This window comes from Bubalus bubalis, chromosome 18 (assembly GCF_019923935.1).
Source record: "Bubalus bubalis isolate 160015118507 breed Murrah chromosome 18, NDDB_SH_1, whole genome shotgun sequence".
In the NCBI taxonomy this organism is placed as follows: Eukaryota; Metazoa; Chordata; class Mammalia; order Artiodactyla; family Bovidae; genus Bubalus; species Bubalus bubalis.
The window spans coordinates 49,814,464-49,840,043 of record NC_059174.1 but is presented as its reverse complement, the minus strand read 5'-3'; the positions used below and the strand labels follow the sequence as shown (position 1 = coordinate 49,840,043).

At 54.8% G+C, this 25,580-nt stretch overlaps 3 protein-coding genes and 1 long non-coding RNA gene across 11 annotated transcripts in view; 2 read left to right on the top strand and 2 right to left on the bottom strand.

Moving 5' to 3' along the window:
* Window positions 1-11,166, top strand: part of TGFB1 (transforming growth factor beta 1) — a 24,019-nt gene extending 12,853 nt beyond the window's left edge. For 2 of the 4 annotated variants that reach the window (XM_006052062.3, XM_006052063.3), the window contains exons 6-7: window positions 1,329-1,482; window positions 2,206-2,525. In XM_006052062.3, coding sequence (XP_006052124.1) covers window positions 1,329-1,482; window positions 2,206-2,364 — 313 coding nt within the window. In that variant the 3' untranslated portion in view covers window positions 2,365-2,525. Of the gene's footprint in view, window positions 1-1,328; window positions 1,483-2,205; window positions 2,526-10,898 lie in introns of those variants that run through there. The other 2 variants (XM_025269146.2, XM_025269147.2) reach the window with 2 other exon arrangements.
* On the bottom strand, window positions 7,416-17,827 carry CCDC97 (coiled-coil domain containing 97). 3 transcript variants are annotated; one of them, XM_006052064.4, is made up of 5 exons: window positions 17,650-17,827; window positions 13,986-14,441; window positions 11,847-12,125; window positions 11,288-11,417; window positions 7,416-9,531 (listed from the first exon to the last, which is right to left on the bottom strand). In XM_006052064.4, the coding sequence occupies exons 1-5, from the start codon at window positions 17,687-17,689 to the stop codon at window positions 9,411-9,413; spliced, it is 1,026 nt and encodes a 341-aa protein (XP_006052126.4). In that variant the 5' UTR covers window positions 17,690-17,827; the 3' UTR covers window positions 7,416-9,410. The 3 variants fall into 3 exon arrangements, with proteins under 3 accessions (XP_006052126.4, XP_006052127.4, XP_025124934.3); XM_006052065.4 differs by having other exon boundaries at window positions 7,416-9,526; XM_025269149.3 differs by having other exon boundaries at window positions 9,397-9,531; window positions 11,200-11,417.
* On the top strand, window positions 16,673-25,297 carry LOC112580292. Its single transcript, XR_006545790.1, has 4 exons — window positions 16,673-17,530; window positions 18,211-18,271; window positions 22,942-23,038; window positions 25,178-25,297. It is a non-coding gene; the product is annotated as an uncharacterized LOC112580292 (long non-coding RNA).
* HNRNPUL1 (heterogeneous nuclear ribonucleoprotein U like 1) overlaps window positions 20,605-25,580 on the bottom strand; it is a 35,134-nt gene continuing 30,158 nt past the window's right edge. For all 3 annotated transcript variants that reach the window (XM_006052069.4, XM_006052067.4, XM_006052068.4), the window contains exons 12-15: window positions 25,296-25,580; window positions 23,953-24,242; window positions 22,366-22,560; window positions 20,605-21,817 (exon numbers count right to left, since the gene is read on the bottom strand). In XM_006052069.4, the coding sequence (XP_006052131.1) occupies window positions 21,701-21,817; window positions 22,366-22,560; window positions 23,953-24,242; window positions 25,296-25,580 (887 nt within the window). In that variant the 3' untranslated portion in view covers window positions 20,605-21,700. The remainder of the gene's footprint in view (window positions 21,818-22,365; window positions 22,561-23,952; window positions 24,243-25,295) is intronic.

Genomic DNA, 25,580 nt, shown 5'->3' with positions numbered 1-25,580 from the left:
TGAACCCCATACACACTCATCTAGATCAACAGGCATTAAGATTTGCCCCCTTTCAGTTGCAGACATTTTTATATTTCCTTGCAGAACTGAAATGCCGTTATTACGCTAAATGGAATTAACTATCCTTTTTTTTTTTTTTCTTCGCTGTGCCTCATGGCATGTGAGATCTTTCCTGACCAGGGATCGAACCCATGCCCCCTACATTGGAAGCACAGGGTCTTTACCAATGGACTGCCCAGAAAATCCCTAGGAATTAACAATTTTTTAGATTGGTGTTTTAGGTAGAATCATCCAGGAAGGTCTCTGAGGCAATGACGTCATTTGTTTAACTGATATTTATTGAGCACCTACTGCATGCCAGGCAGTGTTGTAGGAGGGAAGACTCCCCAAAGTGAAGGATGTTTGAGCACATGTATAAATGGAGTGAAGAAAGAGAGCCAGAGAGGGTATCTGTGGGAATAGCAAGCCAGGCAGAAGGAACAGCACATGCAAAGGTCCTGGACTGGGACTCAGGAACAGCAAGGATGCTAAAGTGGCCAGAGGACAGTGAGAGAGGGGGAGTGGGGAGGGAGTTGAGATCAGCTAGATCTGGTGGCTCCTTGAGCTTGTGGCGAGGACTTGGGCATTGGGCTTGTTCAGAGCAGAGGGGCAACATGACAGTCTCTAGTATGTGGCCCCAGAAGGTAGGGATTTGTCTGTTTCATTTGTACTGAGTCCACAGTAGACCCCAGCCCAACACGCAGTAGTTCAGTAAACATTTGTTGCACACTTAGAACATATCAGTACACATGGACCTGCACTGTGTTGTTTATGTTGCAGTGTATAGATGTGGTGTGATCTGGGTAGCTGTCCCCTGTGGACAGTCATTTGGCTTCTTTAGGCTTGGTTTTTTTTTTTTGGCTGCACTGTGCAGCATGCAACGTGGAACTTCCTTGACCAGGGATCGAATCCACGCGCCCTACAGTGGAAGCTTGGAGTCTTTTTTTGTTTGCTTGTTTTTTGTTTCTTTTTTTGTTGTATTGAAGCTTGGAGTCTTAACTACTGGATGTCTCCCTGGGAACTCCTCATTTGGTGCCTTACAGGTGTGTTTTGAGCGCTGCCTGAGATAATGCTTATGAGGATGCCCTTAGTGCAGTGCTGGACTAGAGGAAGTGCTTTATCAGTGTTAGCGATGATCACTACTATTATTGCTGTTATTACCACAGAGGGTGCAAGGGAGACCAAGTTGGATACCATGCTGGAGGGCAACCAGGGTGAAACACACACACTCCAGGGGAGGAGGGGCAGCCTTCTGCTCTCCTGACAGTGTTTTTCCCTCCCGCCTGCAGCTCCACAGAAAAGAACTGCTGTGTTCGTCAGCTCTACATTGACTTCCGGAAGGACCTGGGCTGGAAGTGGATTCACGAACCCAAGGGGTACCACGCCAATTTCTGCCTGGGGCCCTGCCCTTACATCTGGAGCCTGGACACACAGTACAGCAAGGTGCGTCTGAAGCCTGACACCCCCTGCTCCCCAGCTGGGGGTGGGATGGGGGTAGCAGAAACCGAGGGAAGAGAGGGAGAAAGAGAAGTCAAATCAGATGAATTGGCAAGATGGTAGTCAGAAATACAGGGGAGAGGAAGGTTAGAGGGGAGGTGATAATGGGATGGGAGCAAAGCTCGAGGCAGGGTCTGTAAAGTTAGAGACTCAAGGGAGTGGGAGACAGAGATATGCGGAGACCTAGTGGTAAAGAACCCACCTGCCAGTGCAGGAGACATAAGAGACAGATGTGGGTTCAATCCCTGGGTCAGGAAGATCCCCTGGAGAAGGAAATGGCGGCCCACTCCAGTATTTTTGCCTGGGAAACCCCATGGACAGAGGAGCCTGGCAGGCTACAGTCCATGGGGTCACAGAGTCGGACACGGCTAAAGTGACTTAATCCCAACTTGGGCGAGGGAAGAGGTGGGGAGATGGAAGGAGAATGAAAAGGAGACAGAATGAGAGAGAAAAAGGTAGGAGGGTAGAGAATTCGGAAGATGGAAGGAGAAGAAGGACAGTGAGATACAGGCCAAGAGTGGAACATGGGGAGAGGCAGAGAACCAGAAAGACACGGAATGAGATAAGAGAGAGGCAGATGGGGAGAGAGGCTGATGGGGAGAGAGGCTGGCAGGGTGGCGGCATCCTCCCCACGACCCCCGACCCTGACCCCGCGCACCCGCCCCGCAGGTCCTGGCCCTGTACAACCAGCACAACCCGGGCGCGTCGGCGGCGCCGTGCTGCGTGCCTCAGGCGCTGGAGCCCCTGCCCATCGTGTACTACGTGGGCCGCAAGCCCAAGGTGGAGCAGTTGTCCAACATGATCGTGCGCTCCTGCAAGTGCAGCTGAGGCCCCGCCCCACCCCAACAGCCCCCGCCCCCATAGGCCCCGCCCACCCGGCAGGCCCGGCCCCGCCCCCGCCCGCCTCACCAGGACTGTATTTAAGGACACAGCACCCCCACCCCACTCCCATCAAGCCCACCTGGGGTCCATTAAAGGTGGCGAGAGGATTGGGTCTCTGTGTCGTTGGGCGCGTCACGGCGTTCTCCCTTCTGACTTCTCTTACCCCCCTCCCTCCCCTGCATCTGCCTCTTCCTGTCTTTGTCCACCATTCATTTGCCCCTTTTCACACACAAACTTCCTTTGCGCTTGTTATGTTCCTTACTCCTAATGAACATTTAGATTTATTTATTGTTAGGTTTTTTGATTGAGCACCTTGGACCCTATTTTAAGTGTCTTATAGTAATTAACTTTTTAAACCACCATAACAAAGCTCTGAGATAAAGAGATTGATAATACCCACTTTAAGAAAACCGAAGCCCAGAGAGGTTAAGGAATTGTTCCTGCCCACCAAGAACCTACTTTCTGGGGAGGAGACAGACATAGTAGCGTTGTGCAAAAATAGGAAAGCAGGATGGGCTAGAGATGGCTTTGGGGAGGAGGGAAGGCTTCTTGGAGGAGGTGGCATTTGGGACTTAAAGGAAGCCAAAATGGCAGCTTGGGGGAGGATGGGGGAGCGTGTTCTTGGTAGGAGGACAAAAGCAAAGGCCTGGAAGTGAAGATGAACTTGGGGTAAGCTACACAGGAAAGAGGCCAGTGCGGTTAGAAGGGAGGGGCATAGGGAAGGGTGTTAAGATCTGAGTCAGAAAGCAACACTCACAGGCCAGAGAGTAATAAAAACAATTCTCCACGCCAGGTATGGAGCTTCTAGCTCAGGGCATTCTCCCCACAGCTCAAGAAAGCAGGGGTTGGCAAACTATCTCCGGAGGCAAATTCTGACGGGCTGCCTATTTCTGTAAATCAAGTTTTACTGGACCACAGCCATGGTTGTTCCCTACTGTACTGTCTGTGGCTGTTTTAGTGCTACAAGGGCACAGTTGAGTAGAAACTGTGCAAAGTCAAAAACCTTTACTATCTGACCCTTGATAGGAAAAGCCTGACAACTCCTGCTACAGGGATCATTTGCTCCCCATTCCACAGATGGGAATACTGAGGCACAGAGAGGTTAAGTGACTTGTTAAGGTCACACAGCTAGCAAATGGCAAAGCTGGGATTCGAATCCAGGCAGCTGGAGTTGAGGGTTTATGCACACGAGTTCTGCACTGGTCCCACCTTCCAGACCCCAATCAAGGAACCTGTGAGAACCTGTTCTCTGAGGGAGGCAGGCACCATGACAGGGTTTTGAACAGAAGAGGGATGTGATTTGACCTGCTCAGAGGTTCCTTCTGGCTGATGGATGAGAGCAGAGTGAAGCGGGGTGAGGGTGAGTACAGGGAGACCGATTGTCCAGGAGAGAAATGACAGCACCTTGAGCTGGGGTGGGTTTCCCTTTGCTCTGTTTGTTCCCATCTGCTGGGGTTTTGCTGGTGAACTCTCCCCTGCTTCCTCTTTCTCTGGCCTCTGTTTCCCCTCTTCCTCCCTGGTTTCAGTTCCTGTCTCTCCCTTGCCCTTCTCCTTAACCTGTTTGGCTCAGTGACCCCCCTGGGGGAGGATGGTGTGAGTGCTGAGCTTCCTTTTTTGGGGGCGGGGGACAGCGGCTCTAGGTCAGGATGTATGAGTCCCAGCATCTGCCCCCTCTAGCCCAGACCAGCGGTAGACATGTGGTCACTACTCTTGCCCCAGGTCTGGGAGCCATAAAGGGCCAGGCGTGAGATGGGGGACCAGAGGAGGTCTCTGTTCAAGGAAGTGTCACCATTGTTAGCAGCCTCTGGTGTGGAGGTGCCGGCAAGGACGCGAGGATACAACGAGTAGTCACTGCAGCCCCACGAGGATGTGGCATATGTATGCACACATTCACATTCACACAGAGGTTCAGATACGGGTAAAGGTCCCACAGCGTCCCAGTCGCCTGAGTGCCACAATGGACACGCACACAAACACCTGCAGGACCCACGAGGCATTGGCTGGGAGAGCTGGTGCCAGTGTGACACACTGCCCCATTCCATGCACACAGTCCAGGCTTGGAGTTCCGCTGGGACACACCATAAGCAGAGACTTCAACGGGGACACGGCAAGACGCAGTGACCCAAGTTTTTCCTGTGGGGTCCTGGTCACAACCACCGCACAGCAGACAGACAGGAAGAGGAGTGTCACGCACACACTACTCGCAGCATCCGAGCCGGTCAGGAAATGAAACAAGAGACTCCGGTTGCGACCCACCAGCAGTTACACAAACATCCTCCAAGGGGTCACCGTCACCCACAGGCACAGCGTGCACGCACACGGCCTGACACGTCACGGCCCCACCCAGGCGCGTCCCACACACGGAGACCTGACACGTCAGGACCGCGCAGACTGCCGGCCGGGAGGGCGGTCGTGCCTGCTCGGCCTGACAGCTGCCGCTCCACACGCTCAGCCCGGGGAGTCCCCCCACGGCCCTCCGGATGGCGGCCGCCCCGTCATACCCAGACGCGCTGTCACACCCCGGGCCCCAGACGGAGAGTCCCCCACACCCAGACACACCCCCGGGGCCGCGGCCCTCACACGCCCGGCTCGCGCCTGGGCCCGGGACAAGTCCCAGCCGCGCACCGGGCCGCGCGCTCCCGCGGCCTCCGAGCCCCGGCCCCGCCCTCGGGCCACACCCCGCCCACCTGCCCGGGCGCCGGGGGCAGGGAAAGCTGCGGGCTCAGCACCTTCCGGGCCGCGGGGGCGGCCCCCGCGCGGCCGCTCCCGCACCGGGCCCCCGCGGGGAGGCTGGGCTCGGTCCGGACCTCGCAGGACCGGCCCCCAGCCAGCCGCAGAGGCGAACCCGGGGGTTCGGGGGGGCCCGCCGCTCCCCTCCCCCGCCTCCGCCGGCAGCCGGGGCGGGGAGGGAAGTCGTGGGGGGAGCCTGGGTTCCGGCTGGAGCCCCAGCTTCCCGTCCGGCCCCCACGGGGCAGGAAGCAGGGCCGAGGGAGGCCAGCCCAGGCCTTCCTGCCCCCTCCCCCAGACGTGCCTGGGACCTGGGACGGGGTCAGCGAGAGAGGGAGAAAGGGAGGGGGGCGGTGAGGCGGAGGGAAAGCAAATCCCCTTCTGCCTCGATCTCTGGACATCCAGTGTGTTGGTGTCTTTCGTGTTTTTAATGTGAATGTGTGTGTGTGTGACTGTGCTGCATTCGTGGCGTTTGCACCTGCTTTGTGTTTCTGCTGTACAAGCCGGTGTGCACTCTGGTTTCTGTGTCCTGACACCATGTGACTCGGTTAGTCTGTGTATGTAAATTTGTTGTGTCCCTGGGGTGTGTTATTTCTCTGGATTTTTTTCTCGACACCCTTGCTCTTCTCTAGGTGTAAATTTATACATTCTTAGCTTAAGTTTGAGTAGAAGTGTATTTAAGGTCTGTGAGAAAAGTGTGTTTCCAGGAGGTATAGTGTGTGTGTGGTGTTTCCTACTGAGGCTGTTTTCAGTATGTGTGTGTAACAGTTCCCAGTGTGTCTGTGGGCGAGTGGCTTCTGGGTTACATTGTTTCGTGATCAGTGTGTGTTGCTGGTATTCTGAGCATGTTTGTGTCTGTGGGGTGTGTCTGCCACATGCTTGCTGTCCTCGCGGTGTGTGTGCGTGTCGGTCTCCGGGACCAGTGTTCTCAGCCTCTGTGGTGTCTGTGAGCAGGTGGTGTCTACATTGTGTCCCCACATGTGGGCTGATGACTTCAGTGTGTGAGCAGCTGCGTGGGTCTCTATTTTGTGCTGTCGCTTTGGAGTTTTCAGTGGAGTGTGTGCTCACGTTCACGGGCAGCTGCATGTGTGGGGCTGCATTTGTGCTCTGGTGTCTCCAGGGCAGGGGAGCATCCTGTGTCCCCAGTGAAGCCGCTGGCGTCCCAAGCGACACGCCTGGCGGCCTCCGTGCCGAGTGGAGGCTGGCTGTGTCTGCGGCCGCGTCCCCTTGCAGGCTGGTGCCACGTTGGCTCGGGGCTGGCTGTGGCGGGCAGGGCAGGGCAGGGGCTGTGGTGGGCACTGGACCCACGCCCGGACCTCGGTATAAATATCTTGAGCTGCCGGCGGCTGTGTTTACTCGGCCCCAGCCCGGGGGCGGTAGCAGCCCGGCAGGTCCTTGGGGGCGGGGGGTGACCAGGCCACAGCAGAGTCACTTCCTTCTGGCCAGACAGGCCACAGCCTCGCTGCCCCTTCCCGCCCCCTTTCTGGGTGGGGGCGAGGTGGTGACCCCCTCATCCTGGGCTCCCAGGGGCCACCAGTGAAGCCCTGACCCGCACATTCCCGTTGGGCTTCCCAGGATCTGGGAGAGAGACCAACAGTGGGGACGAGGGGGGTGAGCCAGGAGACAGCAGAGAGGGGTAGGAAAAAATGAGGGTGAAGCCAAGAGGAGCAGCTGGGGCGGGGAGCTGCGACAGAAAGGTATGGGGAAGTAGAGACTGAGAGGGAGGGAAAGACAAGGAGAGAGAGAAAGGTGGAGGGCAAAGCGGCAGAAAGAGAAGGGGCTGAGAGAGGGGAGATGAAAAGTGGCAGGGAGATGCTGACAGAGCTGCAGAGACAGCCCCCCAGAGAGAAGACGGAGTGAGGGGAGGAGCAGAGGAAGGAGGGGACAGTGAGGAGAGGGGCTGGGACAGGTTTGGCTCTGGCGGGACACACAGAGGTGTCAGATGTGTGTGTGTGTGAGGGGAGCTGGCTGCCAGCAGAGCCCGAACGGGAGGACAGACCGGAGACACGGGGGTGGGGGCCGGATGCCCTCGGAGGGGCTGTCCCCTCCCTGACTCAGCCTTTCCGCCCACCCCAACCCCAGGAGCGGGAGCAGAGGGGTAGGCGCTTCTCTGGGCACCTCCGTGTCTCAGAGGCTCTGATGGGGGTGTGTCTCCAGGCTCCACCTCTGTCTCTCGGATACACACGCTCCTGCTCCGCCATCTGACTAACCCTAATTCTGACTCAAAATGCTGTCTCTCATCACTTAAAAAATTATGTAACAAATTTATGTATGGCACAGTATATCACAAATTTAATGATCAAATGAAAAACGCACAGGTCATCCAGGGCTGATATTTGTGGTATGAAAGACCCCTCACAACTCAAGGGCATGAACACAAGCACCTGAGACAAACATCCCCCTCTCTTCTTCATCTTTGCAAGCTGTGGGTCTGGCTGACACGGAGGGCCTTGCGCCTCCTCCGAGATGCAGTGTCAGTGCTGAGAGTATGTACTGCACAGGATCTCTGTGATGGTTCAGTGATTCAGGTACTGACTAAACACTAGAAGATTCCACATGTCTCTGGAGAGGAAGGGCAGTGCCTAGCATACCAGGAGGGCCCCAAAGGCGTTATCCACTGTTAGCGGCCTCAGCAGCTGACTCTCCTTCAGTCAGTACCCTTGAGAAATGGGTGTATCCGTCCATGCCACGTGGCCCTGAGAGTGGACAGGCAGGCCAGGCGCGGTGGTCTCTAAGACTTGGCCTTGAATATGTGACATCTCCTTTCTGGGCCACCCATGGCCCACACATGGAATGGGACGGAGCCCCTGCTTCCTGGGGCTGTCTGGAGGTTCAGTGCAGCATCAGGCACCTGGCTAGGGCCTGGCACAGGACCGAACTGCTCAGGAACTGGAAGCTTCCTTATTCAATCGAGCACCCCCTCAACTCCAGCCTCCATCCAGCTTTCAATTTCTGTGTCTGGCTCTAATTCCAGTTGACCCAGAGGGCAGAGCCAAGCCCTGGGGGTCAAGTGCTGTGACCCCAGGAGTCCTTGGGATCGCCCTTCACCCTGGGCCGCATGCTGGAGGAGGCAGTTTTGAGAGGGCTTTCAGGCCAGGCCATGGCCTGGCTCACGGGAGTGAGGGGTCCCCACACCCCTCTTCTCCAACGCATGGCCTGTGTCCTCCCCCCGCTAGCAGCCAGCCTCTTCTGTGTATGTCTGCTGGGGGAGCATGAGCTGAGTGCGGGGCCATGGGAAGGCAGGACGCCTGGGTTCCCACAGGCCGGCTGCTGAGTCACCAGGCGGCCATCTGGCTCCCATTAGCCCAGGGCGGCAGGGGGCTCCGCGGGGCTGGCTCTGTGGCTGGCTGGGGGCAGGGAGGCTGGGGCCGACTGTGTGTATATGTGGGATGACTCAGGACCCATGATAACAGCCTGTGCGTATTCGGGGAGTGTAAACAGGAGAGGGAGAGGGAGGTGGAGGAAGTGAAGGAAGGAAGGAAGGGAAAATTGTGGCTGGGAGAGGGATGCTGGGAGGGGAAGAGTCCACCCTACCCAACCTGGCAGGCCCATGGTCCCACGTTGCTCCTGCCCACCATTCCCAAACCTGAGCCCTGAGGGAGAGGTGAGAGCAGGTGGCCACTCCCAGGGTCTCCCCAATGTCCACAGCGAGGCTGGGTTACTCAGCAGCCAGGATGGGGGATGCTCAGGGCCTGGGGAGGGGGCAGGGATCCTGAAACCCAGAGATAAAGGCAGAGAGGGACAGAACCAGCACAAAGGCTGAAAGAGATGGGAATGTGTGGCCATGGATCCCGAGAGCTGAATCCACAGGAGACAGTAGGTACAGGCAAGGAGGTGCACCTGCGAGCCTGAGACCCCATTGCAGAGTGCAGGAGAGTCAGGGCAGGATTGGCGGGGGCAGAGTGGTGGAGCACTGCTCTGAGGTCAACCGGGCCAGTTCCAGCCACAGAGGGCCCCCTGGCCTAGGTCCAGGGGAGGATGTTCATCTCGGGCCGTTGTGGGGACAGGGGCCAAGGCACAGAAGGAGGGGAAGAAAGAGAAAGGCAGAAAGGAGAAATAGGGAGGTGGGGAGAGACAGAGACAGCAGGAGCTAGAAAGGCAGAGAGAAAGGGGGTGGGAGGATGCCCAGGCAAAGTTGGGGTGAGGGCATGGAGACCACCGCCAGGCTTGATGGTACCGGGCAACCGCCCTGCTTCTGCTTAGAGAAAGTCCCTGAGCTGGCCTGTCATCAGCGGCCTCGTGCGGGCGGGAGGCGGCCGCAGCCGTCAGTCCCCATCCAGCTCTGGGCTGGGCGCGTCCTCAGGCTCCTCCTCGTCGAAGTACCTCTCCTCCTCGTCCCGGGTCACGATGTCCAGGTTGTCAAAGTCGGGGTTGTCATCCACTGTGCTGCAGGGGGAGGGGCTGTCAGGGATGGGCTCTGCCTGCACTTGGGCCTCCCCAATTCTCACCCGGTGGAGGAGCTGGGGCCCGGGGTGCCCCCCGAAATGAAAGGCCATGTGCTGGCAGCTCTAAGTTGGAGCTAACTTACAGTTGGGTTAGGCTGGGTCTCTGAGGGCTTCACACAAAAAGTAACACTTGCCAAAGAAAGATCTTATAAGACAACTTCTGGTTTCCTCTTAAAAAGCTGGAAGATGCGGTGACCCATGGGCCCACACTCCCCGGAGGCTGCTTCCCAACCAGGAAGATTCTGCCCCCCACCCCCACCCCAGGGAACATTCGTTGTAACTGGGGACATTTTGGTTGTTACAACTTGGAGGGGGGCTGCTGCTGGTGTTCAGGAGGTACAGGCCAGGCAGGCTGTTCAATGCCCATTGCACGCAGGACAGTCTGCACAAAGGATTATCTGGACCAAAAGGTCCACAGTGCTGACAGGGAGAAACCTTGTCCTCAGGCGGCCAGGGGTCCAGCTGTGAGGAGGACCCTCCCAGGCCTGCTCACACTCTCCGGTGCAGGAAGCCTTGTCCGGTCCAGCCCCCTCCCCTCTGATGAGACCGCCTGCCTCCCTCCTCACCCCTCACCCACCCTGCCGGGAATGCTCTTCCCCCAGGCTTTCGCATGGCCTACTCCTCCCCTGCTGCAAGTCTCTGCTCAAATGTCACCTGCTCAGCCTCTCCTGGCCACCTCATCACCCACCCCGCTGCTTTTTCTCCCTGGCTCCCTCACTAGATTGTTTTTTTGCCTTCCTCACTGGAGTGGGATGCCCTTGGACAGAGAACCCTTCCACTGGTTTTGTTCGCTGCTTGATCCCCAGAGTCTGGACATGGCTGCGCTGAGAACCTAGTGGTGAATGCAGGCCAGCAGCTCCCCCACCCCCCGAGATGGGACAGGCTTCGGCCCACACCACTCCCCATACTGGGTCTGACTTCCTCGTGGGCACCTGGCTTTATGATGGCAGTGGTGTCCTTACCGAGTGCCCAGGCACCCCACTCACTGCTTTGTGTGGAACCCTGAGAGTGATAAATGTCGAAGTGGATTAGCCAGAATTGCCTCTGGAGCTGGGGATCCCAGACTGGACCAGAGATGCTCTAGTACCAGGGGCTGGCGTGGCTGAGGCAATGAAGACCGCCATTCTACTGATGAGACCCGAGGGGCTGCTTGTTCACGTGTTGTGGGGGGTGGGCCCTCTGCTGCCATACCTGATGTTTTGGACCACAAGGCGAGGCTGCCACAGTTGACAAAAGCATCTATCTTTTCACTCTGATACTTCACTCGCCTGTGTCCTTTTCCTTGATGCAAAATCTCTTTTCACCCAGGTGGCCTGGGAATCTTATCTCTGGGGTTGTACTGGAGAAATGAACAACCAGCACGGCACGGGCGCCCAGCACAGGCCCCTCCACACCAGGCATCACCCTACCAGTGATGACTTCTTGCAGCATGAGGAGGTCTGCGGTCCTGGGGACACTTCAATCAGGCCGCCATACCATCTACCTGGACAGGAATGTTTCGGTGGTCTATCAACGTGGAGCTGAATGTCAGCCCTGCTCAAATCCCTCTTTCAGGGGAAGGGACAGAGGCTCAGAGATGGACAAAGCTACTCCAGGGTCACCCACTGACCTCTGATCACCCCTGGGCTGGGTGAACCCAGGGCCCCTGTCCTGTGGGGTGCCAGGCTGGGGGACCAGAGGCGAGGGCAGGGGAGCACCTGTAGTCAAAGTCCCCATCCTTGCCATCCAGGAAGCGCTGGTGCATGCGGCTGGTGAACTCTTCCCGCAGGATCAGCCTCTCCTCCGAGTCAGGGACCCAGGCCTCCGAGTCTTTGCCAGGTCTCTGGTCTGTAGGGGAGACGCCCAGGGTGGGGGTGTGTGAGGGGTGCACAGAGAGCTGCGTCCCTCATGCTGGGTGGCCCTGGGAACAGGGCAGTGACTGCGATGGCCCCGTCCCTACCTTCCCAGGGCATACATCAAACCCGTGACAATGCGGTGTTTTGGAGGCCGCAGAACAGGGTGGACCTGACACCTGAAGGAGGGCGGTCAAGGGAGGGCCCTCCAGGCGGAGGGAACAGCATGAGCGAAGGCCTGGAGGTGAGGGATGTCCTTCAAGGAGGGGGACAGGGATGCTGGAGAGGATGGAAGGGCTGGGGGGCTCAGGGCAGCAGGGGAGGATGTGCCGTCTGTTCCTGCAGGCGCTGCCGCCAAGGAGCCAAGGCACACAGGCTGGGGCTGGGTGTGCCGACGCTGGGGCCCCCTGGCCGCTGGCCTCACCTTCCTCATCTTCATCCTCCTCCTCGTCCTCCTCCTCCAGGCAGGCCTCCTCCTCCTCCTGCTGCTGGAGCAGACGCTGCTGCAGCTCCCGCTCCTGGTAGGACTGGAGCAGCAGGTCGGAGAGCGGGCAGGTGGGTGTGCCAGGGGGGCCAGGCTTGGGTGGCCGGTGGGCCGGGGTGCGGGCGCTGAGCTCCTCCTGGGTCAGGTACTGCCCAATGTACTGCTCATACAGGAGTGGGGCACGGAAGCGCATCTGCTCGTCGCTGAAGTACTCGCCCCCTGCACGGAGGAGACAGGGTGGGCGGGGGGTCAGGGTCGGCGGGTGAGGCAAGGGGCTGGGTAGGGGTGAGCATCTGGGCAGACCTGTGTCCACCCAGGCATGGAACCATGCTGACCGGAAGCTGTAGACACACAAGTGTGTGACTGTCCAATTCAGGAATGCAGTAAAACATGCACAGATGTCTGAGGTCGTGACCACGAGCACTCACGAACGTGTGTGAGCACGTGAACGTGACCAGGCCTGTATCTACATGTGGACTCACATGTCGCAAGTTTGTCGGGTGCAGTCAGGTTGCTGGACATTCTGGCCCGAGGCCCTGATGGCCTGGGGCCCCTGTGCAGCTGTACTGGCAAGAATTTGCACCCCATGTGTGCGTGCACACATCAGCACACTGCTTGGGCCCCTGTGTCTCAGAGCTGGTGAGCAGGGCATTGTGAGCAGGATGCACACGGGAGCCAGTGTGTAGACCATGCATGCCTGTCTGCTGAGCCTCCTTCTGGCTGTTGCCTGGACACGCCTGCACTGCTGGGCACGTTAAGAATATATCTGCATGGAGCGGGCGTGCGTGTGCACGGGATCAGGTCTCGCAGGGTACCTGCCCAGGCGTGGGCATCCCTGTTGGTCTTCCAAACCCCACACCTCACCCCTTAGGTGGGCCGGGCTTCCCTGCCCCTCAGTCTCAGGGCCTTTGCACCTCCCCTGGCTGTCTGCCCCTGTAGAGGCAGTTCTGTCTCTTAGATAACGGTTCTGCCTGCTCAGCCCTGCCCTCAAGAGCCCTGTCTTGGGCTCCGTCTTGTCCCCCCTCTTACCCCCATGTCTCTGTTTCCGGTGTTTCCCACCACAGTCGGTTTCTCTCTCTCACCGGCACACACTCTCTCTCTGGGTCTCGGTTTCTCCCTCCCCTCCTCTGCCCCTGTCTGCCCCCGTCTCTCTCTCTCTCCTGCTTCCTCAGTTGCTTCCTCAGTTTCTACCATCTCAGCCCACTTCCTTCATTCACTCACTCTTCCTCAGCTCTTCATCCCTGTGCCTCATCTGTCACTGTGTCCCTCCCCAGTTCCCCTTCTCTATAGCCTGTGCCTTCTCTCTGACTAGAATCTTAACTCACCCTCTCCTTCATTTGCTCTCATCTTTTAACATCTTTTAGTTCTGGTGTCTTCGGTCACAAAGCTGCTTGTAATTACATCATGGTCAAAAAGGTACCAATGTTACACAAACATTTTTAAAAAATTTAAAAATTAAAGAAAAGAGAAAAAGGTACTAATATTTTCTTTCCTGTTTTGTTTAAAAGATTTTTTGAGGTGGACCATTTTTAAAGTCTTAATTGAATCTTGTGACAATACTGCTTCTGTTTTGTATTTCGGATTATTGGTCCTGAGGCACGTGGGATCTTAGCTGCCTGACCAGGGGATGAATCCGTACCCCCTGGACTGGAAGGTGAAGTCTTAACCACTGGACGCCAGGGAAGTCCCACTGATGTTTTTCTCCATGCTTTTCACATGTGTGTGTGTTTCAAGAGGCCTTTCCTGAACATATTCCCCGAGGTTTCTGGCAATGCCTCTTTGTACAGTATGAGGTAGGGACCTGGTTTTCCTGAGGGATGACCAGTTATCACAGTGCTGGACACTGTGTCCTTGACCCACTGGTCTGAAATGGCACTTCTGTCATCTGCAAGATTCCAGCCCTTCTCACTGCCTGTGCCATTCTCTCCCCGAGACCCTGCTTGTCTCTCCCTATCGCGCCCTGTCCCCTTACATTTCTGTCTCCGTCTCTCCAGGATCTCCGTCCATTTCTGCTCTCGCACCCGTTTCTACTTCCTGTGCCGCAGTCTCCCCTCCCCCTCAGTCCGTGTGCCCCCACACCTTGGATGAGCTCACGCAGGGCAGCGTAGCGGCGGTTACGCAGGCGGGTGCACAGCGTGCGGGGTCGGGTTGTGCCTTGCCGGGCCACCTCAGCACAGTAGAAGTCTGCGCGGTGGTCACCACGCAAGTGTCCAAAGCAGGCCAGATGCTCCTCCCGGAGGCCTGTGCGGAAGCGCTCCAGGAACACCAACGGCTTCTCGTGGTACAGCTGGCCCAGGATGGCCACCTTCTCCGGCTCCGTCAGGTCAGGCTCACCCTGCTGCTGGCTGCACACGGGCAGGCGGCTGGCAGCCACCGCGTGCAGCATGGCACTCACCGCCGGGTCCTCCACCTCAGGGGGGTCCGCGTCTAAGGCCCTTGGCATTCCCTCTGCTGCTTCCGCCTTGTCCTGGGGTCTGGGCAGGACCGGCGTCCAGCTCAGCTCCCCCCAGTGCCCAGGACTGGGCTCTGTGCAGCCTGTGGGGAGAGGGGAGATCAGTCACTCCAGGGATGGGAGAGGGGATAGAGAGTGGGTGGCAGGGACTGAGTGCTCACTCACTCACTCGTTTCACATTTAGCGAGCACCTGCTATATTCTGGGCACTGTTCTAGGCCTAGAGAGACCACCCTAAGCAAGAGATTGACAGTTCAGTGGGGAAGGCAGACAAATGGAAACATAATTAGTGAAAATAATAGTGTTAGGTGGTTCCAAGAGCTGTGCAGGAAAATTAAGAGGGAAGGAGGAGGGTATGGGGGTCAGGCTGCAGTTTCAAGTGGACAGTCAGTGAAGGTCTTGCCAAAAAAGTGACATTTCAGTAGAAACCTGAGGTCATCAGGGACTGAGCCATGAGATTCCTGTGGGAAGTGGCAGAGGAAAGAGCCAGTGCAAAGGCCCGGAGAGAGAAGTTTGCCTGGTGTGTTTCCTTAGTCCTTGACCACTTCATTCACTGATTCACTCAATTTTGCCTTTTCCCTTGTTCATGAAATCATCAATACATTCACTAACTCGTTCACTCATTCATTCATCCTTCTCTCCTACTCACACACATCCATCTAACCACTTTTCAGCAACTCTAAATCTATGCTGGGCCCGAGCTGGGCAATGCTGAGGATCCACTGAGGGATCCAAATCAGCTCCCAAGGAGCACCTGGTCTGATGGGAGAAGACAGACAAGGTCAAAGCCAGTACAGGCACTGGAAACAGAAAAGCTGAGGGCTGGGCAAGCCTTGGTGAGAGCTGTTTCTCAAAAGTGGCGGGAACTGGAGCAAGGCTACTGCAAGCAGGAAATAAGTGAAGAGGGGAAGTAGAGACAACTCCTTTAGGTAGCTTGACTTGGATGGGGAAGAGAAAGAGGGTGGTGATTATAGGTGCAATGGGCTTCAGGGAGTGTTTTAATCACTGAGGCAAGAGAAGACTGGGCTGGACCATGTAAGGGGCTGTGGAAGCGAGGACAGATTAAAAAGATGCTTGAGAGGCTGACTAGGACAAGTCATGGGATTGAAGGGCTGGAAGGTGAGGAAGGCATTCAGTTAAGGTCCAGGCCTCTGGCCAGTAAACTGGTCAAACTGTCCCTGACACACAGGCATGGATGAGGAGCACGTTTGGGGGAAGATGTTGAGACCAATTTGGGACATGGATGGTATGACAGGCCCAGGAGACACCCAAGGGAAGGCATTTATGAGACTGCTGGTACCTGGGGCTGGAGACTTCTTAGGAGAGAAGTGTTGCTCTGGGGACAGTTACAGAAGTCATCAGAGACAAGGAAAGCAGTAGAGCTGAAGGAAATAAGTCATGGGGAGGGTACAGGAGAGTGTGTGAGGGATGAAAAGAGAGAAGGGACTAAGAAAGAGCCATGACTGCATGGGAAGGAGGCTGTGAGAGGCTAAAAATGGCCCCCCAATATAGCCACATCTTAATTCCTGGAACCCGAGAATGTTAACCTTACATGGCCAAAAAATCCCACAAAACTCAGAAGGTCTTTGCAGATGTGATTAAGGTATGGACCTTGAAACAGGGGGATTCTCTTGGATTATCCTGGTGGGCCCTAAATACCATTACAAGTGTCCTGTCAAAGGGAGATTTGATGCACCCAGAGGAGAAGGCAAGGTGAAGTCAGCAGCAGAGATTGGAGTGATGTGGGAACAAACCAAGGAATGCAAGGAGCCACCAGAAGCTAGGAGAGGTGAGGAATGTGTTCTCCCTTAGAGCCTCCTCGGCCCTGCTGACACTTTGATGTCAACTCAGTGATACTGATTTCAGACTCCTGGCCTCCAGAACCGTGAGAGAAGAAATTTCTGTTGTTTTAAGCCACTCAGTTTGTGGTCATTTGCTACAGCAGCCATGGGAAACTAACGCTGGCTGAGCAGGAGGAGCCTGAGAGATAGGAAGGAAATCAGAAAGAATGGTGTCACAGAAACCACAGAAAAACATTCAGTAAAGACAGAGGGATCAATGGCATCAAATTCTGCAAGTAGTTTAATAAGAAAAAAACCCTGAACCTGGCCATGTGGTTTAACTACAGAGTAGGGCTTCCTTGGTGGTAAAATGGTTGAGAATCCACCTTGCAATGCAAGGGACATCGGTTCGATCCCTGGTCCGGGAAGATCCCACATGCCTTGGAGCAAATAAACCCGTAGGTCAGGACTACTGAGCCTGTGCTCTGCAACAAGAGAAGCCACCACAGTGAGAAGCCCACGCATCGGAACAAAGAGTAGCCCCTGGCTCTCTACAACTAGAGAAAGCCTGCATGCAGCAACAAAGAGCCACCCCAGCCATAAATAAATAAATACATAAATCTTTCTTAAAAAGTAAAAACAAAAACAAACTACACAGGGAGGTCACTGGGGACCCTAATCAGTGCAGTTTCTGAAGGTAAAAAAGCCAGACAGCAGTGGCTGGGAAGAGGAGGCAAATGTAAATGACTCCTTGGAGAAGATTAAATGGTATCTGGAAGGTGGCATGGAATCGAGGGATAGCTTTTTAGGTTAAAACTTTTTTTTATTATTATGGAATATTTCAAACATGCACAGAAGTAGTACAATGACACCCCCCTCCCCCCCAATATACCCATTATCCAGCTTCAACAATGGCCAATTCTTGGCCTGTGATGTTTCAACCAACCAACCTCCTAACCGCACCTCACCCCACATACCCTGAAGCACCAGGACAGTATTTGGATGAGCAAAACAAAAGCATTTTAGGTACTGACGGGAGAGGCATCAGGAGAAATAAAGAGGCTGAAAACACAAAAGAGAGCACAGAAATGGATTAACGACCCTGAGTAAGCACACGGGACTGTGGACTTTCGGGGAAAGGGAATTAGAGTGAAATGCGGGAGGCGTTAGCAAATAAGAGTTTGCGTGTGAGGGGAGGAGTCAAGGGAAGGAGGTAACATGAGAAAGCAAGGTTGGCTGAAATAATGGGAGAGTTAGCCCGGGACAGGGACAAGTTTGCTAGCTCGAGTTAGCCTGGTAAGGAAACGGGTTAGCCCGGGCCACGGAAACAGCTGGAAGAGGTTAATTTCGGGGGAGGCGATGGGATAAAAGAGGTCAGCCTGAAGCGGACAGGTAAGGCCGAACACAGGTGCCCTCTTTTATAGAGTCCCTCCTTCACCTTCAAGGGGAAACATTTCACAGTGACACTGCAGCCCCACCCTCCTGCCGCCTCCGCGCGGCCAGGACCTCACCTTCACCAGGTTCCCTCGCCGCGGTCGCTACGGCCTCCATCCCGATTGTCTACGACTTGTTACCCGCCGTGGCGAGATCCTAACACCAATTCCGGACGCAGGTCCTTAGAGGCCACTTCCGGCTGAGTACATGACTGGGACCGGGTGCTCCACGGCATTAGGAACCAAAGTTCCGGGACGAAGGAGGCCCTTCCTATGCGCACGCGTGCTGCTGTCCGACCCCGCTCACTTGAGCCGGGCAGGAAAAGGGCGCCAGGGCCAGATAGGCTCTTCCGGGCCACCCCCGCCAACCCGAACTGCTTCGAAATTGTGGGGTATCAGGAGGGAAGCACTGTTCAACCTGTGCGCTACTGACCCCAGAGCCCAGCATGCTTAATTTGGGAATGGATGTATCACCACCCTTCATGACCTTTGAGTACTTGGGCTCTGGTTTAGACCTATCCTCTTCACCACCTCAAACAATATTTGCTAAGTCTTGTAGCATGCCTGTCATCACACCCAGTCCCTGGTTAGCATGATTGGTGGTGAGATCAGAGACTGAATGTCCCACTCTGTTTCCAGGACCTGAAGAACCTGCAGGTGTGGAGAGAAAACCTTGGTCTTGATTTGCCCTAGGTGATAGGTAAGGACTGGCATTCAAGTGCTACCAGTGACCAAATGGGCAGGGCTGATGGACCCACAGGTTCAGCTAAGGGAGCTGTCCGTCCCAGTCTGGAGGGCCCAGGGAAGGTTTCTTTCTGGGAGTAAACGATACCCTGAGACCTGAAAGATGAGCAGGAATTAGGATAAGAGGGAGGAAGAGAAGGGTCTTATGTAGGAAGGGGGCAAGGCAAAGCCCTGGAAGGGAAGGCGGGTATCCATGGTTCTGTTTGCTTCAAGGACTTCAGTATGGTCAAGGAGTGAAGTGAAAAGTAAAGCCGCTCAGTCATGTCCGACTCTTTGCGACCCCATGGACTGAGGAGCCAGGCTCCTCAGTCCATGGAATTTTCCAGGCAAGAGTGCTGGAGTGGGTTGCTATTTCCTTCTCCAGGGGATCTTCCCAACCCAGGGATTGAACCTGGGTCTCCCACATTGCAGGCAGACGCTTTACCATCTGAGCCACCAGGAGTATGAAAGTTCTAACTTGGCCCTGACCAGACTGCAAGGATCAGAGAATCTCATGAACCTATGCAAAGTTCAAAATACACATGCATTTCCAAGGCAGAATTTCATGGCATTTAGAGCCTAAAAGGGATTTGTGACTCTCCCTGAACACCCTAGTGATCTGAAGTTTGAAAGGGGAGTGGCAAAAGATAAAGCCAATGAGGTCACCAGGCCCAAGCATGTGTGCCATGTAAGCTGAATTAAGTAGCTTGAGCTCCTTTATCCTGTGGAGAGCTAAAAGAGGGTGAGGGCATCAGGGTAAGGGACTGGAGGACAGCGAGATCTGTGAGGAGGCTGATGCAGTAACCCTGATATTATGGCTGAAAGCAGAGTAACTTCCTATTTGCACTCCCAGGATAAGGGATCTGGAGCAAAGTGGCTGAGTTGCTGCTTGGAATAGATGGAGACCACACTTAGATGTTGCCAAGAGGCCAGCAGAGGGCACTATTGCCCAACACATGGACCTGCAGCAAGGGGGATTTACCAGCCTAGAGGGCTTGAGGCCCTCTCAGCAGGGAGGCCACTCTAGGATCACTTGTAGCCCAGTTAGGCATCAACCTTGGCTCCATCTCATGTCAGATGCCTCACATTTGACCTCAAAGGTAGTCAACCTTCCTCTTCCCTTTTTTGTAGCCCATGTCCCCTTCAGAAGGCTCTGAGATAGTTCTGTGAGAGAAGAGGTGGGCTGAACTGGCTCCTCCTGTGTCCCAGCCTTGTCCCTCACAAGGGGCCAGAAGCACAGCATGCCCAGAGGGAATGAAGAAATGACTCAAGTTGCCAGGGAAGAAGGACAGGCTGTGGGGATGCAATCTTTTATCCCAGATCATTCCCACTTAAAAAAAAATTTTCCCCTTCTTCAGGAAGCCCTCACCACACCCTACACCCATCCCATGCTCTCACAGCTGATCTTGATGCTGTTACCATTCCACGAGAGGTCTGTGTCACTTCTGGACTAAGACCACCTTGAGGGCAGGGTCCAAGACCACCTAGATCATGCTGTGTCCTTAACACTGTCCAGAGTGGGTGGATAAGAGAGCAAAAACTGACACTTACTAGCTGGATACATTAATTCCTAGAACCCCACTAGCCTGGATCCAGGAGCAGTCAGAAACCATCTTAAGTCTAGCACCCAGGCCAGACCTAATGTAGATGGGCAGTCACACCCAGGGGTGACCCCAACAGTCCAGCCCTAGTTCCCAAACACCGACCCTACCTTGCTGTCTGCTGAGGGACCTGTTACATCCTATTCACAAATTCTGGGAGGGAATGGGGGCTGTGGGTGGACTGAAAGGTGCAGAAACCAGAGAACCACTTTAAAAGTGAACTAGTGGATTTTAAACTGAGGGCCCCAGGTTTAAGGGGGCACACCCAGCACCAAAAATGGGGAAAGGCACACAAATCCCACCAGTCCATCCTAAAGGCGATCAGTCCTGGGTGTTCACTGGAAGGACTGATGTTGAAGCTGAAACTCCCAATACTTTGGCCACCTGATGCGAAGAGCTGACTCATTTGAAAAGACCGATGCTGGGAAAGATTGAGGGCAGGAGAAGGGGACGACACAGGATGAGATGGTTGGATGGCATCACCCACATAGTACGTGGGTTTGGGTGGACTCTGGGAGTTGGTGATGGACAGGGAGGCCTGGTGTGCTGCGGTTCATGGGGTCGCAAAGAGTCGGATACGACTGAGCGACTGAACTGAACACAAATCCCACAGTAAGTATTTAATGAATGAGTAAATAATGTCCCCTTGTAAAGGCCCCCACCCCAAGTAAAGGCCAACTGCAGTAACACTTCAGCGTTGAAACCCTGCTTCCTTCCTGCTAGGAGGTGCCATGTCATTTATTGAAAACAAAACAAAAACAAAAACAAAACAGGGCAAACACATTTCTTAATAAGTGCAGTTTGTTAAAAGTTCTGTTAAAACATATGGGTCAAGGGGAAGTAAAAATAATCAGAGGATCACTGTAGGAAAAACCTTTAGGTCTGGCACTGGGAGACCTCTGAAGAAGAGCAGTGGGAGAAACTTCATGTTCTGAAGGGTAGGAGCCCCCCAACTCCCTTCTTCCCTCTCACCCGCTTAATCCCACCAGAAACTACCAAGACGCCCAGAATAAAAGGTTTCAAGTTCAATAGTCACACTCTCTCCAAATACAAAAAGCAGGTACAATTCAACTCAACACAGAAGCTTGTGTGCAAAGTTATGGGAAACTGAGACATTGTATAAAAAGTTAGGTTAAAGATGATTCTGTGGTTTTGTTTTGTGTGTGTTTTGAGGGTGTGGTTCTTCCTCTGTCACCTGAACTCAGCAAAGAAATGGTTATCCTGATGAAATATCAACAGCCGACCCACAGTAAAAACGGACAAGTTCTAAAAATTAAAAAAAAAAAAAAAAAAAGCATAATTACCAAAAAAATATCTGTCACTGCTTCCTCCCTCTGCATTTTGCTTTTTAAAACTTGTGTTTTTTTAAGTTTTTGATTTTTTTTTTTTGTTTTAAATCCTGAAAAGTAGACAGTAAAACAGCTCCTGGAAGAATTTACAACCAACTGCATGAGAGTCTGGGAAGCTGAGGGGCTAGAGCAGGGCTGGGAGGAGAGGACAGGAAGGGGCCCTCCCCTCAGCCCTGTAGCCTCACTGTACGACCAAGGCAAGGGATGGGGGTCTTTAGTCAAAAAGGAGGAAGGGAGGAAGAGGAGGGTAGAGGGACGAACAGAAAATAAAAGGTCATTGTTGCCTGTTTGAATCCAGAGGAAATGCCCGGCCCTGTGTGGGGGAAGAGCCCCTCAGAGGGGAGGCAGCCCTGGGAGGACCCATCCCCCAGCACCACGGGACCCGGTAGGGATGGATAAGGAGGGCTGAGGTGGGCGCTGGTGGAGGAAGCCGGCAGGGGCCTCCAGGACACATGGCTACTGTGTGCTTGTGCCCCCCTGTGTGTTCCCGGAGTAGCTCCCGTAGTCATAGTTCCCGTAGTATGGCGGCCACTGGCCCTGGTTCTGATAGTACTGGTTCCACTGCTGGGCGTACTGGGGAGAGAGAAACCAAGAACACGACATGTTCATACAGACCCACATCTGGCTCCTCCCCGATCACCCCCCACCATGGTACAGTGACGTCAGTCAACAATAGGTCTCCTGACAGAGAAACCAAGGTACCTTGGGAGGACAAGTGAATGACCTGATGTAGCATGGGTGGGCAGTTAGAGACTGAAGCCCAGGTCTCCTGGCTTGCCAACCTACTGCCCTTTCAAGTATAGCTAGATGTGTGTGTGTTACACCACAATCAAAATACTCAAAAATAGGTACGATGGCCCAGCACCAACCAATCAGAATGGACACTGGCCATGGTGCTGAAGCAGGGTTTGTGGCCCCCTTTGCTTGCTGCGCTGGGGAGAGGAACTAGAATGGCAGTTCCTACACTTAGCAGCCAGTGTGGCAGTGGTCACCAAATAGAATGGCTATACTCGATGGACACCAAAAGACTGCCCATCTTCTTAGGGATAAGCAGGGACATGAGTCTGGGAATACACATCCATGTGGGGCCCCATTCTACCTTCCCTGCTTCTGGCACTTACCTGTTGATACTGGTTATAGCTGGGCTGAGGGTAGGTCTGTGCCGCTGGGGGCGGTGGTGGGGTGTAAGGGGCTGGATTGTAGCCGCCATAGCTCCCATAGTTGTAGGCAGGTGGTGGCGGAGGCGGAGGTGGTGGGGCTGTGTAGCCCTGGCTGTACCCTCCCTGGTTGTAGGGAGGTGGCTGGCTGAAACTCGGCTGGAAAGTGGAAGGGAAAAGAAAACCAGGTCTCTGTGAAACAGCCAGCTCAGCTGGGATGGAGGAAGGGCCTTTATAAGCAGTGGGCCCACAAAGGAATGTCCATGGGGGAGGTTGTTCGAGGGCTAAGAAGGGGGTGGGTCAGCTCTGTGACCTGGCAGGACAGGGAAGGATGCAGAGCTCTATCCTGGACTCTAATCCCAGGCCTGAGACTCTCGGGAGCAAGGCACACAGCATCTCTTGAAAACCTAGGCGTTTCCCCACCCCCTGCCCCTGTAAAATGAGAATTACAACAGGACTACCCCTTTGGACTGCCTTGCGTATTCAGTAAGCTTATGTGCACACTCCATTGAGCACAATAAATGGTGGTATTTGTTACAGGAAGACCAGCTAAGGAAAACAGCAGTGGCAATTCCTAAGTGCTCCCCATGTCCAGGCTGTATCCTTAACTCATCTGACCCCCGATCAACTCTCTGAGGTAGGTTCCATTGGCTTTATTTTATAGAGAAAGAAGGGGAGGCCAGGGAGGTGAAATCAACAGGGCCCAAGTCACACGGGCAAAAAGTCGTGACTTGCCTCCAGGTCCGCCTATTTCCAGAGCCTTACCTGCAAAGCTATAACGTTATCTTTCCCTCACAGCAAACCTTGGAAGTGAGTTCTACTAACATCTGTAGGTCTTTATGAGGAAAACAAGGTTCTGAGAGGTAAAGCTGTTTGTCCAAGGTCACAAAACCAGAAGGTTGTGAGGCTGGGGCTTGAATTTGCATCTGTTCAACTCCTGTTCTAGGAAATATTCTGGTTAGACTGGGACTAGACCATACACCTGTGTCCCCTGGCAGCTGCCTCCAGGCGTGGCGAGTGGAAGGTGCACAGTCAACGGGGACTGCTGGTTACAGGGCCCGTGCACACCAGAGCCGAGAACTGGCTCTCTGAGAACTTGAACTGAGCTGGAGCTGCTTAGCAGTGAAGCTCTCAGGGCAGAGGTCAAGTCCTCACCAACCTCAGGGTCTGTCTCCACATCCTAAAGACAAAGGGTCACCCCTTCTAGCCTGGGCAAGAGGTAACTCCAATGCAGTGCTCTCTTGGGAATTCAGTGAGGCCAATGACAATACAGCCAAGAGAAATGCACTTGCTCGTGACAACACAGATGGCCCCGCGGGTGACAGAACAGGCAGGTTCCCAATTTACTCTGAGTCTGGGAGGATCTGGGAATATCTAGGGTCTGTTCCAGCTGAAAGCACTGGCAACAAAGAAGAAAGGGCAGAGCTGGAGCTAAGAGTGAGGACCCATGGCCCCACCTCCTCTCACCTGTACCACACACACACACACACGCACGCGCGTGCGCACGTTCATCCTCTCACCTGTACCACACACACACGCTCCTCGTCTCACCTGTGGAGGGCTGTAGCTGCTGACAGGAGGGGTGCTGGTATTGGCGCCTGAGCCGGGGATGTTGCTGTTCTTGTTGTAGCCGCTGGCCCCTGGGGGGTTCCTAGCAGGGCTGTAGGTGGGCGGCGGTGGAGGCTGCTGTGGTGGCGGCTGTGGTGGTGGTGGCTGCTGTGGTGGAGGCTGTTGCTGGGGAGCCCGGTTGTAGCTGCCTCGGTTGTTGGAGTTGTTGTTGTCCCGGTTGTTGTTACCCCAGCGGTTCTGGTTGTAGCCACCACCTCCACTGCGGTTGAAACCTGCATTGGAGAAGCAAGTAAGAGTCCCCACTGTTCTGACTGGTTGAGACCCTCAGGCGTCGGGCTGTCTTGGGGACTGCTGTGGCTCCAGCATGACCATGCACAGAGAAGGTCCAGTGAACAAATCAAGCACCCCTCTGGCCTTCCCCAGAGCCCTGGGAGCACCCAGTCATCAAGGCCTGCTGACAGGTTTGTCCTGCCCATTGGGCTATGGGCTTGGAACCAGGGCCGTCTTGGTTTCTACTGTGTCTCCAACATCTAAGTGCTTGGCCAAATGAGCCAGCCTCTCCGCGAGTCTTTGGCCCCGAACCCTTTCCCCAGCCCCCTCCTGGTGGCTTCAGAACCTTAGCTTAGGCATTAGCACTTCTGGGGGCCTTTCCTGAGCCCTGCTCCTTTGCAGGCTGAATCACTGGAGCTCACTGTACCCCTGGGGTTTCCCATTCAGCCCAGCATCCTTCTGGACTGTCACCAAAGGGTGACAGTGTCTGGGTCATGGCTCTGTCCCCTAAATCATCCAACACAAGACTGAAACACAGTAGGGCATGCTTATTAAAATCATGACCATACACTTCAGACATAGCATAACTTTGTGACTAAGAACTTGGGCTTTGGATCCATCACTTGATACCAACTATGGATTCACCTGGGTGAATTGAGCAAATTAATCTCTCCAAGCCCGTTTCTCCATTTGTTTTAGAAGCAAAAACAGTCCTAATATTTGCCTTGTGCCAGGTCCTGAGATGGGACCCAGGATTGGCCCTTCTTCTCAAGGAGCTCATGGTCAGATGAGGGGTGGGAAAGACTCACAAAAATAATAGCAATGTGACACACAAATGGGCAAGGCCTTCAGGGGTAATGTTGGTGGGGGGTGGGGTGGGGAGGGAAGAGATGACAGTGGGAGTTTCTCTGAGGCCCCAGACTTTGATTTATCTCAGTTCTCTACCAGGGCTCAGCCAACAGCTGGTGCCAAGGAAATGTCACCTGCTTACTGAGGAAGCAGTCAACCCTGACCCCAGAACCACAAGCGGGAGAGTTCAGTGTGAAATGTCTCACCTCCTCGGTAGTTGCCGCCTCCACCGCTGCCTCCTCCTCGATTTTGGAAGCCTCCTCGGTTGCCCCCTGGGGGACCTCGGTTGTCATAGCGCTGGAAACCACCGCCACCCCCGCGGCCCCGGAAGCCACCCCCGCCTCGGTTGTCAAAGCGCTTTTCAGGCGGCGGTCCAGCCCTGCGGCCCTCCTCGTTGTACTGCCTCACCAGCTTGTCTGCTTCCTCTCGCTGCAGCTCAATGAACAGCACCTCGTCCAGGAAGTCCCCGACATCAGGCAACGTGAAGTTGG